This window comes from Macaca thibetana, chromosome 2, assembly GCF_024542745.1.
Source record: "Macaca thibetana thibetana isolate TM-01 chromosome 2, ASM2454274v1, whole genome shotgun sequence".
Taxonomy (NCBI): Eukaryota; Metazoa; Chordata; class Mammalia; order Primates; family Cercopithecidae; genus Macaca; species Macaca thibetana.
Genome location: NC_065579.1, coordinates 44,821,506 through 44,839,757, shown reverse-complemented (window position 1 = coordinate 44,839,757; position 18,252 = coordinate 44,821,506). Strand labels below are relative to the sequence as shown.

Sequence of the window (18,252 nt, the reverse complement as noted above, 5' to 3'; positions counted from 1 at the left end):
GCCGTTGTAAAAATAGAAAAATCTACAAAATCGATTAAAAATAATTAATAGATATAGGAAAGTGGGTCATAATCTTAAGTCTGTAAAGCCTATAACATAACATGTGGCACATAACTGGATTTCAGTAAATATCCGCCATATTTGTTCCTACCCTTATACTTTAATTTAGCATTTTATCTGTGTAATGATCTGCCAAAGGCAGCCAGGAAGAATGACTGATACAAAAGTGGATGTGGGCAGAAGTTTCTCAGAGAAGTGAAAAACATTTTTGAATAAGCAGATCTAAGTGTATTAAAGATCAAAACCTGGAATTGGCCGGGCGTGGTGGCCCACGTCTGTAATCCCAGCACTTTGGGAGGCCGAGGCGGGTGGATCACCTAAGGTCAGGAGTTTGAGACCAGCCTGGCCAACATGGTGAAACCCCCTCTCTACTAAAAATACAAAAAATTAGCCGGGCGTAGTGGCAGGTGCCACCAAGTAGCTGTAATCCCAGCTACTTCAGAGGCTGAATCAGGAGAATCGCTTGAACCCGGGTGGTGGAGGTTGCAGTGAGCCGAGATCGCGCCATCACACTCAAGCTTGGGCAACAAGAGCAAAACTCTGTCAAAACAAAAACAAAAAAACCTGGAATAAAAGCAGAACCTTGTCCCATTTATATTTCAATGATAATTAATTAAAAATTCCAAAAAGTATTAGGAAACTGATTATTTATTATAGTGACAGACGCTCTCCTAAAATAGAACCAAATAAATTTTAAGACAAAATTAGATAAAGATGGTCCCATTGTCAAAAACAAGTTTTACTTTGTTTCAGTATAGGAAAAAAAAAACAAAACTCATAGGCTTTAGAGTCTTAGGATCACTAGCTCAGAATCCACCCCCTGTTATAGTACTAACTGGCTCCGTGACTTTGAGCAAGCCACTTAACTGCTTTTTAAATCTATATTAGCAAGAATATATTAATTAATTCTTCAATGAGGTATGCTCTCGTTCTGTTAGTGAGTTTGTTAATCATAAAGAATGTGAACACTCAGAATTTTAAAATTATCTTCCATATAAAAACACTTAGAAGACAATTTCAAAAAAAACTTTTAATATTTCAGAGCAACAAAAATATTCATCCATGTGTCTCAGAATGTAAGGCGGAATTGCAAGAATTGAGATGGAAGCCAAAACTTCAAAACTTAAGGATTAATTATATTTCAGCTCAAGAAAGCCATTTGTTTATTCATTCTTTTGTTGTTTTATTTTTCTCTTCTTCTGCAAAACAAGAAAGCTATTTGTTCAACTTTTACCTGTAACAGTACCATGTAGTCATTAGCTGCTCAAAGTTTTAATTTTTGGCAGTTAGGTACTTATCATATTTTAAAATCTTTATCTTAATTTATCACTAATCAGTTATACTCATTGAAAAACCTTTACTGAAGTCGCAATAATTTTAGGAAGTACTAAATAGTTCTTTATATGTGCTTCGTGGAAGACTCATCTTTTTAATGCAGTTGGTGGCTCTATAGCATCTAACTGAATTTCTCAGGCTTTTCAACCAAATTTATAAGGTGTGTGACCAGAGGGCCACTGAAGGTAAGCTGACAGTCACTTGGATGGGAGATTGTACTGCTAGAGTCCAGGATTTGGAACAAGAGGCACCTGAAATCCTGATTCTGTTATTTAATAATGGGTGGCCTTGAGCAATTCACTTCACTTTTTAGCAGTTTCCTGCTTGCTCTTCTATAAAACCCTACAATAAGTTCATAATTTGAGATAGTATTTTATTAATACAGATAGACTCTTTTCTCTTTTTTGGTAGCATCTTATGTGAACAAGCCTCACAGTGCTCATGAGTACCATAATGTTCAGTCTATGGACAATGTGTGTTGGCCTGCCCCCAGCCAGATCCCTGCTGTATCCACACCAGTAACTGAACTTTCTCGAATTTGTTCCCTTGTTGGAATGCCACAACCTGATTTCTCCTTTCTTAGGACGCCGCAGGTATAGTATACTACTGTTCCATTTATATAAATTATTTAACATTAAGCTTAAATAGGTTGAAAATGTTTAGCTAGAAAAAATGTAATGGGGCCTAATTTTCTTAACTTTATGAGCAGCATAGATTTATGCTTTTTACCCTAGCTCTAATATTTATACATAACCAAAGCCCTAAGAGACACTGACAGGGAGGAACTGGGCTACAGGTATCCTGGCAAGATTACTCAGACTAATAGAGCCAGGGACCTTGGCCTGCAGTAGCAGTTTTCACATTTTTTGGTCTCAGAAACTCCACACTTTTTTTGGAGGACCCCAAAGAGATTTTGTTTGCTTATATCCATATTTACTGTGTTCGAAATTAAAACAAAAAAATTGGCCGGGTGTAGTGGGTTATGCCTGTAATTTCAGCACTTTGGGAGGCCAAGGCATGAGGACAGCTTGAGGCTGGGAGTTCAAGACCAGCCTGGGCAACATAACAAGACCTCTTCTCTACAAAAAAATATAAAATTAGCCACGTGTGTTGTGAGCCTGTAGTCCCAGCTGCTCACAAGGCTGAGGCAGGAGGACAGAAGCCCAGGAGGTCAGGACTTCAGTGAGCCATGATGCCATGATGCCATGATTATACCATTGCACTCCAGCCTGGGCAACAGAGCAAGACCTTGTCTCTGAAATATTTATTTATATATGTGTATATATATATAAATTTATCTATATAAAATATTATAAGTAAACCTATATGTTTATTAATCTATTGTTTATTAAAAATAACTTTCACCTGATAGGCATCTGTAGAACATTTCATCCAACAGCTGTAGAATACACATTCTTTCCTCAACAAATGCAACATTCTCAAGGATAGACCAAATATCCTTGGATATTGGTCCAAGGATAGGCCACAAAACAAGTCTCACAAAATTCAAAAAATTAAAATTCAATCAAGTATCTTTTCTGACCATAGTGAAATAAAACCAGAAATCAATAACAAGAGGAACTTTGGAAACTGTATGAATAAATGGAAATTAAACATTATGTTTCTGAATGGCCATTGGGTCAATGAAAAAAGGGAAAATTTTAAATTTTCCTGAAACAAATGAAAATGGAAACACAACATACCAAAACCTAAAGGATACAGCAAAAGTAGTACTAGGAGGGAAGATTATAGCAATAAATCCCTACATCCAAAAAGTATAGAAACTTCAAATAAACAACCTAACAGTGTGTCTTGAAGAATTAGTTCCAGCAGTCACACTACTGGGTATCTATCTAAAGGAAAAGAAATTGCATAAAAAACATACCTGACTTGTGTGTATATTGCAGCACTAGTCACAATAGCCAAGATGTAGAATTAACCTACGTGTCCATCAACAGATGATCGGATAAAGAAAATGTGGTGTATGCATACACAATGAAATATTGTTCAGACATTTAAAAAAGAATGAAACCATGTCTTTTGTAGCAACATGGATAGAACTGAGGCCATTATCTTAAGCAAACAACTCAGAAACAGATACCACATGTTCTCATTTATAAGTGGGAGCTAAATAATGTGTACATATGGATGTAGAGTGTGAAATAATAGACATTAGAGACTTGGAAGGGTGGGGAATGGGCGGGGAGTAGATGGTGAGAAATTACTTAATGGCTGCAATGTACATAATTCAGGTGATGAATATAAGAAAAGCCCAGACTTCACCACTGTGCAGTAAATCCATGTAACAAAATTGCACTTGCACCCCTTACATTTATACAAATTTTTAAAATAAATAATAACTAGAAAAGCAAGAAGAAACCAAACCCAAAATTATTAGAAGAAAAGAAATGATAAAGATTGGGGCAGAAAGTAATGAATTGATACTAAAAATAGTACAAAAGATTGATGAAAGAAAAAGTTGGTTTTTTGAAAAGATAAGCAAGATCAACAAACCTTTAGCCGGACTGTAAAAGAGAATATCCATATAAATAAAATCAGGGATGAAAAAGGAGTCATTACGTCGGATATCACAGAAATTCAAAATATTTTTAGAGACTATTATGAGCAACTATATACAATAAATTGGAAAACTTAGAAGAAATGGATAAATTCCGAGACACATAAAACATACCAAGATTGAACCATGAAGAAATCCAAAACTTAAGTAGAACAACAACATTAACAAGATGGAAACAGTAGTAAAAAGTCTCCTAGCAGTAGTAAAAAGTACTTTTTACTCCTAGCAGTAGTTAAAAAGTCTCCAGGACCTGGTGTTTTCACTACTGAATTCTGCCAAACACTGAAAGAAGAGCAATAACAGTTCTACTCAGACTGTTCCAAAAGCTTGAGAAAAAAATACTTCCAGACTTGCCAGTATTACCCTGATACCAAAACCAAAGAAAGACATAACAAAAAATGAGAACTACAGGCCGATATATCTGATGAACTAGATATAAAATCTTCAGCACAGTACTAGTGAATTGAATTCAACAGCACATTTAAATGATAATTCATCGTGATCGAGTGGGATTCATCCTAGGTATGCAAGGATGTTTCAATATATGCAGTCAATAACTGACACTTTAACAAAATGAAGGACAAAAACTATATGATCATTTCAATACTTACTGAAAAAGTGTTTGATAAAATTCAACATCTCTTTTTGATAACTCTCATCAAACTGGGTATAGAAGGAACATACCTCAACATAATAACCAGCAACAAACCCACAGCTAGTATCATACTGAATGGGGAAAAAATGAAATCCTTTCCTTTAAATTCTGGAAACAAGACAAGGATGCCCACTTTCACCACTGTTATGCAATATAGTACTGGAAATGCTTGCCAGAGCAATTAGACAACAGAAAGAAATAAAAGGCATCCAAAAGGGAAAGGAAGGAGTCAAACTGCTCTTGTTTGTAGACAATATAATCTTATATTTAGAAAAAAACTGTTAAAATTGATAAATTCAGTGGAGTTGTAGGATACAAAATCAACAGTTATATTTCTATATGCTGACAGCAAACAATCTGAAAGAGAAATCAAGAGATTAATCCCCTGCACAATAGCTGCAAATAAAATACCTAGAAATTAATCAAATTAACCAAAGCAGTGAAAGATCTCTACAATGAAAACTATAAAATAATGATGCAAGAAATTGAAGAAGACACAAAGAAATGGAAAGATTGTCCATGTTCATGTATTGGAAGAATCAATATTGTTAAAATGTCTAAACCACCTCTAAGCAATCTGCAGATTCAGTGCAACCCCTCTCAAAATACCAATGATATTCTTCACAGAAATAGAAAAAAAAAAAAAAAATCCTAAAATTTATCTTGAACCACACGTGACCCTGAATAGCTAGAGCAATCCAGAGCAAAAAGAACAAAGCTGGAGACATTATACTGCAAAGTTATAGTAACCAAAACAACATGGTACTGGCTTAAAAACAGACACACAGACCAACGGAACAGAATAGAGAATCCGGAAATAAATCCACATAGTTACAGTCAACTTATTTTTTATAAAGATGCCAAGAACATATATTAGGGAAAGAACAGCCCCTTCAGTAAATGGTCCTGGGACAACTAGATATCCATATTTAAGGGTATGAAACTAAATGCCTGTCTCACCATTTTCAAAAATCAAATCAAAATGGATTAAAGACTTAAATGTTAGATCTGTAACTATTAAACTACTGGAAGTTAACAGTGGGGAAACATTCCAGTACATTGATTTGGGCAAAGATAAGTAAGACATCAAAAGCACAGGCAACTAAAGCAAAAATGAATAAATGGGATCACATCAAGCTTAAAAAGCTTCTGCACAGCAAAGGAAACAATCAACAAAGTGAAAAGACAATCCACGGAAAAGGAGAAAATATTTGCAAACTACCCATCTGACAAGATATTAATAACCAGAATATATAAAAAGCTCAAACAACTCAGAGAAAAAAAAAATAATAATCCCATTTTATAGTGGGCAAATGCAATATACCGATGTAACAAACCTGCACATATACCCCCATATCTAAACAAAAGTTGAATTTTTAAAAAAATAAAATATAACTATAACAATGTTTAATGGGCAAATGATCTCAACAAACATTTCTAAAAAGAAAACATACAAATGGCCAACAGGTATATGAAAAAATGCTCAACATGACTACATTAGAGAAATGTAAATCAAAACTACAATGAGATATTATCTCCAATTAAAATGGCTTTTACCAAAAAAAAAAAAAAAACAGGCAATAATGGATGCTAGTAAGGATGCAGAGAAAGGGAAACCCTCATACATTGTTGGTGGAAACGTAAATTAGTACAGCCACTATGAAGGACATACAGTATGGAAATTGCTCAAAAAGATAAAAATAGAGCTACCATGTGATCCAGCAGTTCCACTGCTGGGTATAGGTCCAAAAGAAAAGATATCAGTATATATAAGAGATATTTGCCCTCTCATGTTTATTGCAGTGCTATTCAGAAAAGCCAAGATACAAAATTAACCTAAGTGTCCATCAATGGATAAATGGATGAAGAAAATGTGTGTGTATCTATAAATATATATAGATATAGATATATAATGGAATATTATACAGCCCTAAAAAGAATGAAATCCTGTTATTTGCAACAACATGGATAGAACTGGAGGGCACTGTATTAAAAGTAATAAGCCAGGCACAAAAAAACACATTTTGTCACTCATGGGAGCTAAAAAATTTGACCTCTTGGAGATAGAGAGTGGAATGGTGGTTATTAGAGGGAAAGAAGGGGAATGGGGACGGTATTAATAGGAGAGGAAGAGTGCATGATAATGGATACAAAAATACTGTTAGAATAAGTTCTAGTCTTCAGTAGCACAATAGGGCAACTATTGTTAACAATAGTGTATATTTTTAAATAACCAAAAGAGTAGAATTGAAATGTTCCTACCACAGCAAAAATCATAAATACTTGAGGTGATGGATATCTCAGTTACTCTGATTTGATCATTATACATTGTATCCTTGTATCAAAATGTCACACATACCCCATAAATGTGTATTATAACTATTATGTATTCATAAAACTAGAAACAAAAAAAATTAATAAAAACAAAGTAAAAAATATTAACTACTTTAAAAATTTAGTTAGAAGAGTGATATTACTCTAATTTTTTTTTAAAGAGATGGGGTATCATTTTGTTGCCCAGGCTGGCCTCAAGCAATCCTCCCACCTTGGCCTCCCAAAGTGCTAGTATTACAGGCACATGCCACCATGCCCGTCCTGCTCTACATTTTAATCATCTTTCTCAGCACAATTGTAATAGGAGAAGCTAGATTCTCCTGTCTGCTTAATACTGTCAATCACTAGTTATATGGTTTTCTTTTTGGTAGAAATATATGACCTCATACAGATATAAAATTAGAAAAATGAAGAGAATCTTAGTAGCCTTTTCAGATAGTTTTGGCTATACTTTAATATTACATTAAAACTTTAAAGTGGGCCGGGCGTGGTATCTCACGTCTGTAATCCCAGCACGTTGGGAGGCCAAGGCGGGCAGATCACTTGAGATAAGGAGTTTGAGACAGACCAGCCTGGCCAGCATGGTGAAACCCCATCTCTACTAAAAATACAAAAATTAGCCAGGCGTGGTCGTGCTTAGCTGTACTCCCAGCTACTCAGGAGGCTGAGGCGTGAGAATCGCTTGAACCCGGGAGGCAGAGGTTGCACTGAGCTGAGACTGTGCCATTACACTCCAGCCTCGGTGACAGAGCAAAACTCCATTAAGAAAAAAAAAACACCTTAAAAGTGGTACTTTGTTTAAGGTTAGTTGTAGTGTAGAATCTTGCAGTGTGGAATCTGAAATCTTATCAATAAACATTTTGTCCTCCATATACTGTGAGAAAGCAGGAAATAAGAAAAAGTAATGGGAAAAAGGGCATAGCACCTTAGTATTATCATAAGCTAGGTGCAGTGGCTCACACCTGTAAGCCCAACAACTCAGGAGGCTGAGGCAGAAGGATCACTTGAGCTCAGTAGTTTGAGATCAGCCTGGGAAAGACCTCATCTTTTTTTTTTTTTTTTTTTTTTTTTTTTTTTTTTTTTTTTTTTTTGAGACAGAGCCTTGCTCTGTTGCCCAGGCTGGAGTGCGGTGGCGCGTGCTCAGTGCAACCTTCACCTCCCAGGTTCAAGCGAATCTTCTGCCTCAACCTCCAGAGTAGCTGGGATTACAGGCAAGCGCCACCACACCCAACTAATTTTTGTATTTTTAGTAGAGACAGGATTTCACTGTGTTGGTCAGACTGGTCTCAAACTCCTGACCTCAGGTAATCTGCCCACCTCAGCCTCTCAGAGTGCTAGGATTACAGGCGTGAGCCACTGTGCCCGGCCATCATCTCTAAAAAAACTTTAAAAACAGCTAAGTGTGGTAGTACCCACCTATTTTTTCAGCTATTCAGGAGGCTGATGTGGGAGGATTGCTTAAACCTGGTAGTTGGTGGCTATAGTGAGCCTTGATCACACAACTGTACTCCAGCCTGGGCAACAGAATGAGACCCCAACTCTAAAAAATATGTGCATATATTATTATGAAAATAGTTTTGATCTCAGTGGCTCCCGAAAGGGTCTCACAGACCCTCAGCCATCCCCAGAATGCACTTTGAGATATACTGGCCACAAGAAAGTTTTTATTCTCTTTATATCCAGTTCTTGATACCCTCTAACCTAAAACAGAAAGCAGTTTTTTCTAAAATCAGGGCCACCGCAAAGATGCCTACTTTACCACTTCTATTCAGCACAGTAACAGAAGTTCTGTCCAGAGCAATTAAGCAAGAAAAATAAATAAAAGACATCTAAATTAGAAGGGAAGAAGTAAAGCAGTATCTGTTTGCAGATGATATGATCTTATAGTAGAAAACCCTAAAGATTCCACAAAAAATCCCAATTAATAAATGCAGCAAAGTTGCAGAATACAAAATCAACTCACAAAAATCAGTTGTATTTTTATACACTAACAGTGAAAAATCTGAAAAGGAAATTAAGAAAACTATGATAGTATCAAAAGTGTTTATAATAATATCAAAAATAATAAAATGCTTTGGAATAAATGTAACAAAGGAAATGATGTGCTTATACACTAAAAACTACAAAATGTTGCTGAAAGACATGTAAAAAGACATAAATAGACACACACTGTGTTCATGGATTGGAAGAGTTATTATTGTTATGATCTCAATACTGCCCACAGCAGTCTACAAATTCAATGCAATCCCTATCAAAATCCCAGGGGAATAGAATAGAGAGTCCAAAAATAAACCCTTGCATACATGTTCAAAGTATTTTTTGACAAGGTGTCAAGACCATTCAATTGGAAGTGGATAGCCAGTCGCAATGGCTCATGTCTGTAATCCTAGCATTTTCGGAGGCCGAGGCAGGCGGATCACTTGAGGTCAGGAGTTCAAGACTAGCCTGGCCAATGTGGTGAAACCCTGTCTCTACTAAAACTACAAAAAATTAGCTGGATATGATGGCATGTACCTGTAATCACAGCTACTTGGGAGCCTGAGGCAAGAGAATTGCTTGAACCTGGGAGGCAGAAGTTGCAGTGAGCCAGGATCACTCCACTGTACTCTAGCCTGGGCAACAGAGTGAGACACCATCTCAAAAAAAAAAAAAAAGAGTGAATGATCTTTCAGCAGCAAATGGTGCTGGGTAACTGGATATTCACATTTTAAAGAACTTACCTAACTAACATAATATATGAAAATTAACTCAAAATGGATCAAACACCTAAATGTAAGATAAGGCCTAAAACTATAAAAGTCTTAGAAGAAAACTTAGGGCAGAAGCTTCACAACACTGGATTTGGCAGTGATTTCTGGGATGTGACACCAGATGCACAGGCCATGAAAGAAAACATGGACAAATTGCACTTCATGGAAATGTTAACATTGTGTGCATCAAAAGACAATAACAAGAGTGAAAAAGGTAACTCATAGAATAAGAGAAAATACTTCCCAATGATATATCTGATAAAGAATATCCAGAATATATAGAGAACTTAGAAAATAAGTCTTAAATGTAAGACCTGAAGCGATAAAAATCCTAGAAGAAAACATAGGAAAAACTCTTCTGGACATTGGCCTAGACAAAGATTTATGACTAATATCTCAAAAGCAAATGCAACAAAAACAAAAATAGACAAATGAGACTTAACTAAACTAAAAAGCTCCTGCACAGCAAAAGAAAATAATCAACAGAGTAAACAATCTGCAGTATTTTTAAACTATGTATCTGACAAAGGACTTTAAATATCCAGAATCTACAAGGAACTCAAATAACAAGTAAAAAACAAATAACCCCATTGAAAACAGGCAAAGGTCGTGAGTGAACATTTCTCAAAAGAAGACATCTCAAGGGGTTGCCAACAAACATGAAAAAAATGTTCAACATTACTAATTACCAGAGAAGTGCAGTTTTGGGCCACAATGAGATACCATCTCACACCAGGCAGAATGGCTATTATTAAAAAAGTCAAAAAACAACAGATTTTGGCAAGGATGTGGCAAAAAGGGGGTGTTTATACACTGTTGGTTGGAATGTAAATTAGTATAACCTGTATGAAAACAGTATAGTGATTTCTCAAAGAGCTAAATATAGAACTATGATTTAATTCAGCAGTCTCACTTCTGGGTATCTGCCCCAGGAAAAGAAATGATTATCTAAAAAGTATGCCTGCATTTGTATGTTTATCACAGCACTATTCATAGTAGCAAAGATATGGAATCAACCTAAGTGTCCATCAGTGGATGACTGGATAAAGAAAATGTGGTATATGTGTGCGTGTGTGTGTGTATGTATACACACACCATGTGATACTATCCAACCATAAAAAGAATGAAATCATGTGTCTTGCAGCAACATGAATGGAACTGGGGGCCATTATCCTAAGTGAAATAATTCAGAAATAGAAAGATACCACATGTTCTCATTTATAAATGGGAGCTAAACATGGACATACAGAGTGGAATAATAGACATTAGAGATTTCAAAAGATGGGATGTTAAGAGGGATGCGAGGGATAAGAAATGACCTACTGGGTACAATGTATACTATTCAGGCGACGGGTACACTAAAGTCCACACTTCCCCACTATGTAGTATATCCATGTAACTACCATTTGTACCCCCAAGTCTATTTTTTAAAAAAAATTAAGGTACACCAAAACAAAACAAGCTTTTTTATAAAACGGAAAATTAAAGTATAATGTAGTTATAATTTAAATATGAGTAGAAAACACATCAGAATATCTGAGTCTTTTATATTTTGGCAATTAACTCATATTACCAAAATACCTCCTAACTAAAGGATGGTATAAACATGAGTCAGCATATTTTTTCTGTAAAGAGTCAGATAGTAAATATTTTAGGCCTTGTGGGCCAGATGGTCTCTATCACAGCTTTCGAACTCTACAGTTACAGTGTGAAAGTAGCCATTAGAATGGATGTGGCTATGTTCCAGTAAAAGTTTATTTACAAAAAGAGGTAGAACTCCGTAGTTTGTCAACCCCTGTATAAAGGAAACAGTTTTGCTGCCTTTCATTTGCATTCGGTTGCTTGACCCTTCAGCCAGCTTAGAAAGCTTTTTATTTTGTAAACACTGAAAAATATAAGGCAACAACTCTAAAATTTTTGCCTGGCAATTGAAAACTTGAACTGAAAGCCCTTTTTTAAATTCTTGATAAAATTATTTTACTTGTTTAGACTAAACTTGGGGGGAGATCAACTTCCTGGACAGAGAATTTCATAGACAAATATATTCTCTTTATTTAGACAATGACTGTTTGCCAAGTAAAATTATCTAATGGCTTACTGATACATGGGCCACAGTGCCACTCTGAAAATGAAGCCAAGGAGAAAGCTGCACTTTTTGCTTTACAACAATTGGTAAGAACTGTCCATGACTTCTCTATTAAATGTTTTATTAGTCTCTGTAGAAAGCTTGTATTTCACTCTCTTGTAACTTTTAAATACTTCCACAGGGATCCTTAGGCACGAATTTCCCTTTGCCTTCACCAGTATTTGCAAATTATCCTTCAGCTGTGCCACCTGGAACCATTCCTCCAGTCTTTCCCCCACCTACTGGTAAGATATTTTTCATGTATAAGTATTTGTCATTGTTATTTTTACTAAGCTCTTTTAAGAAGCGTCTCTTTTAAGAAATAAAAAATGTACTCAAATATCTAGGAATGTTAAGAAATTGTGAGAAAGTCCAAAGCCACAGCCTGCAGATTCATCTAGAAATGCCATTCTTTTCCTATAGCCTCTAGTATGGCTAGAGTAGTAAGAAAAGGTTGAGTAGGTAGGCTCTTATTCTCCAATAGCTCCTAACATGAATTTGGGTTTAAGTTAGATATCAAAAGGTAAAAAAAAATCATGTAATTTCTTCAGGACTGTATTTTCTTATTTGTAGTAGACTATGTCCAAAATTTTGTTGAGACTAACATTTTATAATTCTAAATCTTAAGTTCTGAGATTTTCTAAATCACTCAGCTTTTTTCCCTAATAGCAGTTGGCTTCCCTGTATCTTAATTATTATTGTTTTAAAGCCAATAATTTATTTAAGTTTAGAAAATCACTTTTCTGCATCTACTGCCAGGCAATATTCCAGGAATTCTAAATAATGCTTACAATAAGCATTAGAAAAGTGAATAATACTGATTAAATTTATGACATGCAGTTATCTCTTCTCATTAAACTGAATAATAAAGGATTTCAAAAGTGTAAATCTACGAGGACAAAGAGACAGGAGAAGAAATATCAGCAGATTCGAGATTTGAAAAGAGGTTGTGTTGAGAAAAACAACTGAAGAAGTAACCATTTTAGCAGAGCAAGGTTAAAAGCTACAAGCTAAAGTACCCATAGAAGAGATTACAAATGAGCATGATAAGTAGATTGTCCCTCACCGTTCCCAAGAGGTTCAGAACTTGGAAGCATCAGAAACTGTTAGAGAAGATAAAGAGGAGGCATGTGCTAAAAAGAGAGGGATTAGTTGAAAGTCTACGTGTGGAGTGGTAAGACTACCCCCTTCATCCCTCCGCAATGCAGCCAGACCGCTACAAGCAAAAAACTGGAGGTGTGTTTTCCAGAGGAGCTCTCTAGATATGGGAATACCAGGCAGAGAAGAGAATGGAATGTGAGACTGAAAACACAGAGATTAAGGAAAAGTTCCCTTTTCCTCATCCTATTCTCAGATTGTAGCGAGTCATACCCTTCTCCCCAGATAGGAAATTGGAAGATGAAAAAAGAATAATTAGAGAACAAGTAAAATTGTTAACTAAAATTTTAAAATTTAGTAGATAAAGTCCTAGCAAAGCTAAGGAAGATAAAAGTTGTAAAATAAGAAAGAACAGAGATTTAGTGCACAGATCCAGCTCCCACGTTATTGGAGTTCCAGAAAAAGAAATCAGAGATGAAGGAAGGGGAGTAAATGTCAAACAAATAAGAAACTTTTCTAAAACAAAATGATGTGCATCTCTAAAAGAGCCCCCAAATGTTGAGCACAATGAATAAAGACACAGATTATCTTCAGATTCTGAATACTAGTGATAAAAATGGTCCTAAGAGATTCAGAGAAGAGAAGACATACAGTACATATAAAAGAACAAGAATTAGGATGGTACTGCACTATTGAACAGTGCCTAGAAGCCAGAAAGCATTGAATACCTCAAAACCCTGAGGCAGAATGAGTTTCATCCTAATTTCTCTGTATAGCCAAACTATGAATCCAGTATAAAGGAGACAAAAAGATATTTTCAGATATGCAAATGTATTATGTACCTTTTTTTTTTTTTTTTGAAGTGGCAAGGTCTCACTATATTGCCCAGGCTGATCTCAAAGTCCTGGACGCAAGCAATCCTCCCACTTCAGCCTTCGAAAATGCTGAGATTACAAGCGTGAGCCATCATGCCTTGCCTACCCTCTTTTAAGAAACTACTGAATTATATGCTCCAACAAAACAAAGCAGCAGTTTAAAAAAGAAAATTAGGAAACCAAAATGACAAATTGCAGATCTAGTATAGTTATACAATGAATGAAAATCCCAGGATGCCAGCTGCTCAGTGGGTCTAGAAAGTGACTAGTCCCAACTGGAGAGGCAGAGGGAAGTCTTGGCAGTAAGGTTATTAATAGATGAGCAACAGGAAGACATTAAGGATGGATATAGAGAAGACTGAGCAGCTTTTATTATATTTTTCCTAAAGAATTGATATAAGCAAGACTAAGCTTTTAAAAAATAATTATTAGCCTGGGCAACATGGCGAAACAGCCTGGCAACATGATAAAACCCCATCTCTAATCTACAAAAAATAAAAAAGTGGCCAGACATGGTGGCATGCACCTACAGTCGCAGCTACTTGGGAGGATCACTTGAGCCTGGGGGGTCAAGGCTGCAGTGAGCTGTGATCATGCCACTGCCCCCCAGCCTGGGTGACAGAATGAGACCTGTCTCAAAAAAAAAGAAAAAAAAAATTATGACCAACTCAAGTAAAAACAAAAGGTTTTACAAGAAAGTACATAATGGATCTCTTCTTACAAGAAACATAATCAGAGTACCCAGCCTGGCTCTGCAGTGATAATATTTACATAGCCACATACCACAAATAGATAACACTGCTTGTATATTTAAACAAATGATGTAATGTACTTACATTGGGAGTACAGGGTAAGTAGTGAGGGGTAATGCAAAAAAACTGAATTTTGTTCTATCTAAATAGGAAGTCAGTAGACATAAAAATGCCTAAAATTAATAAATTATTAACAAGTAGCATAAGCAAATTATTGAACAGTGTGGAAATAAATATCTAAAACAGTTAAACCTAGAGTAGAACAGATGTCTGCTGTTTTCTGCTGAAAATCTTTTTTAGGCCAGGCACAGTGGCTCACGCCTGTAATTCCAGCACTTTGGGAGGCCGAGGTAGGTGGATCACTTGAGCTCAGGAGTTCAAGACCAGCCTGACCAACATGGTGAAACCGTCTCTACTAAAAATATAAAAATTTGAAAATTAGTTGGGTATGGTGGCACACACCTATAGTCCCAGCTACTCAGGAGGCTGAGGCAGGAGAATTGCTTGAACCCAGGAGGCAGAGGTTGCAGTGGGCTGAGATTGTGTCACTACACTCCAGCCTGGGCTACAGAGCTAGACTTCATCTCAAAAAAAAAAAAGAAGAAAATCTTTTTTAGTACAATGTATAGTAGTATTTTGATTTTTTTTTAATGTAATTTGTCTAAGGTCGTAAGTTATTATCTAGCAAAACTGGCATTCAAAATCCAAGTCTGAGCCAGGCATGATGGCTCATGCCTGTATTTCCAGCACTTTGGAAGGCCTGTCTCAAGAAAACCCCCAAAGGCCCAAACCAAAACAAAAGAAAACGTTTTTTATACAGTCAAAGGAATGCCAATTCAGTACAGTAACAAAAGCATGGGCTTTGAAAACAGATAGCTGGTGTGGTGGCTCATACCTGTAATCCCAGCACTTTGAGAGGCTGAGGTGGGAGGATCACTAGAGCCATGAGTTCAAGACCAGCCTGAGCAACATAGGGAGACCTTGTCACTACAGAAAATAGAAAAAATTAGCTGAGTGTGGTGCCGTGCGCCTGTAGTTCCCAGCTATTCAGGAGGCTGAGGCAGGAGAATTGGTTGAGCCTGTGAGGTGGAGGCTGCAGTGAGCCAAGATTATGCCACTGCACTCTAGCCTAGGTCTAAAAAAAAAAAAACACACAGATGACGACAGACTTGGATTTTTTTTTTTGAGACAGAGTGCCACTCCTGTCACCCAGGCTGGAGTGCAGTGGCATGATCAGGGCTCACAGAAGCCTCGACCTCCTTGGGCTCAGTTGATCCTCCTGCCTCTGCCTCCCAAGTGGCTGGAACTATGGCACACACCACCACATCTGGCTAATTTTCGTGTCTTTTTGTAGAGACAGGGTTTCACCATGTTGTTTAGGTTGGTCTCAAACTCTGGGCTCAAGAGATCCGCCAGCCTCGGCCTCCCAAAGTGCCAGATTACAGGCATGAGCCACTGTGCCCGGCCAACAATGTTTTAGTCATAAAGTTTTCATGACATAATGGATCTGATATTTTTGTATAGCTCAATATAATAGTATCCCCATAACTTATAAAATCTAATTTGACTGCTGCTTCTTCACATTCAAAAATGAATACAGTAGCTATATATAGATTAATTTTAAGTAATTAATATGTGTAGAGTACCTAAAAGTTTGCACACAAACTTCTCTAAAAACAGAATTGTCTTATGATCATGTATTTTTTAAGAGGAATGATTATTTTCCCCATTTATTATTGATATTTTAGCCTTTTTCATGTTGATTAGTTTATTCATACCTACTAATAATTTTAAGGTTATAATTGGAATGCTTTTGGTCCTATAAAGGTGTTCTCCAAATATTCCAGTTAAAATATGTAAATACATAAATGCCAAGATATTTGAAGGTTAATCAGCAGAGAACAACTTAAGCATTAAATTAACATTTTAAAGTTATTTTGTAAATTTCTATTTTATGTTATAAAAAAATTTATCTCATAAAATGTCCCAGTTGAGGAATATGTATTTCATATTTATAACAGTGATCTATTGGGGAAATTACGGAGTTGACCATTGTATAAGATTAGCATAGCATCTTTTAAATAGACCTTCTTAGCATTATGACTCCCACCAAAGTTGCTCGTAGATAGTTTCAAGACCTAATTTTCTACTTTTGTTTTCTTTTTTGAGACAAGTTCTCACTCTGTCAGCCAAGTTAAATTGCAATGACCTGATGTTGCTTCACTGCAACCTCCGCCTCCCAGGCTCAAGCGATCCTCACACATTAGCCTCCTGAGTAGCTGGGACCACAGCCACATGCCATGCCTGGCATCCCAAAGTGCTGGGATTACAGGCATGAGCCACTGCTCATGTTTAAAAAAAATAAAATAAAATAAAAAATAAAAAAAATAAATTTTAAAAAAATTATTTTTAACATTTATTTTTACATAATTTTCTGAATCTTATTAGTGTTTTTCATATTACAAGTTTTCTTCCTCTTAGAATTTGTGTATGTGTATTTCATAACACTGAAATATGTTATGATTCTTCTCTCCTAATTCAAAAATGTCTTAAATAGCTGAACTTTAATTAAGCTATACTATTTTATGGGTCTGGCTGCTTTTTATCTCTATGAAAAGAATATTTGAACATAGTGCATATCTTCTTCAGTGGCAGTGTGCTGGTGCCTTGTCACCGTTTAATGTAGTTTTGAAATGCTGCACTGGTACAGGCTGTCTCCGTAAGAATCGCCTATGGAGCTTAATACAAACTCTAGGGCCCATCAGAGTCTGGCTTACTAGATCTGAGGCCCTGCCCAGGAATCTGTATTTCACAAGCTCCTCAAGTGATTCAGATATACAAATTAGATTTGGAACCCATTGGTTCAATACATTTTTAATAAGAAACAAACCATAAGTGAAAAAAGGCCTTGACTTCCAATTATTAAAATAGAAAAAAGAAAGATTCTACCTGTCATATGAAGGTGATGAGATTTCAGGACTTGAGCTTTTTTGGTTTTTTTGTAGGCTGGGATCACTATGGAAGCAACTATGCACTGGGGGCAGGTGAGATCCTTAAGATTTCTCTCTTTGTGCCCAAGCTTTTCTCTCACAAGGGACAATTTCATGACCCTTTTATTATTTTTATAAATATAATTGCAAATATTCCTAAAACTTGTATCAGCATATGATATTAGTAGTAGTATTCTCCTTTTCAGGCCAGTATAATGATAAATTCATTTCTGTAGATAGTCCACACAGTCCTAGGAAGGGATCCTGAGGTTGAATGTTGTAAGGAAGAGTAATTATAGGTGAAGTAAGTGTAGGCCTTTTGTTAAAGGCAGAAAAAACTAAAAGCCCAAACAGGCTAACAGAAGGAGATCTCAAATTTCAGAGCTTTGATGATACCATTTTACTAAAAGAAAAATTTTCCTTGGTTTTTAACAGCTAATATAATGCCTTCATCATCTCATCTCTTTGGCTCAATGCCATGGGGACCATCAGTGCCAGTTCCTGGGAAGCCCTTCCATCATACTTTATATTCTGGGACCATGCCCATGGCTGGGGGAATGCCAGGGGGTGTGCACAATCAGTTTATACCTCTGCAGGTGAGAAAAATTACATTTTTAAGATAATTATTTGTTTAATGCTGAAAGACTATTGATAAAGATTTTTTTATTCAGTTTACTTATTCAGTGCCAACTAGAAGTTC

General features: G+C 36.2%; 1 protein-coding gene across 5 annotated transcripts in view; it reads left to right on the top strand.

Annotated features, from left to right (window-relative positions):
* Window positions 1–18,252, top strand: part of XRN1 (5'-3' exoribonuclease 1) — a 137,188-nt gene that overhangs the window by 113,102 nt on the left and 5,834 nt on the right. For 4 of the 5 annotated variants that reach the window (XM_050778105.1, XM_050778107.1, XM_050778106.1 and 1 more), the window contains 5 exons: window positions 1,807–1,988; window positions 11,771–11,884; window positions 11,980–12,082; window positions 17,568–17,606; window positions 17,988–18,148. In XM_050778105.1, the coding sequence (XP_050634062.1) occupies window positions 1,807–1,988; window positions 11,771–11,884; window positions 11,980–12,082; window positions 17,568–17,606; window positions 17,988–18,148 (599 nt within the window). The remainder of the gene's footprint in view (window positions 1–1,806; window positions 1,989–11,770; window positions 11,885–11,979; window positions 12,083–17,567; window positions 17,607–17,987; window positions 18,149–18,252) is intronic. The other variant, XM_050778108.1, reaches the window with a different exon arrangement.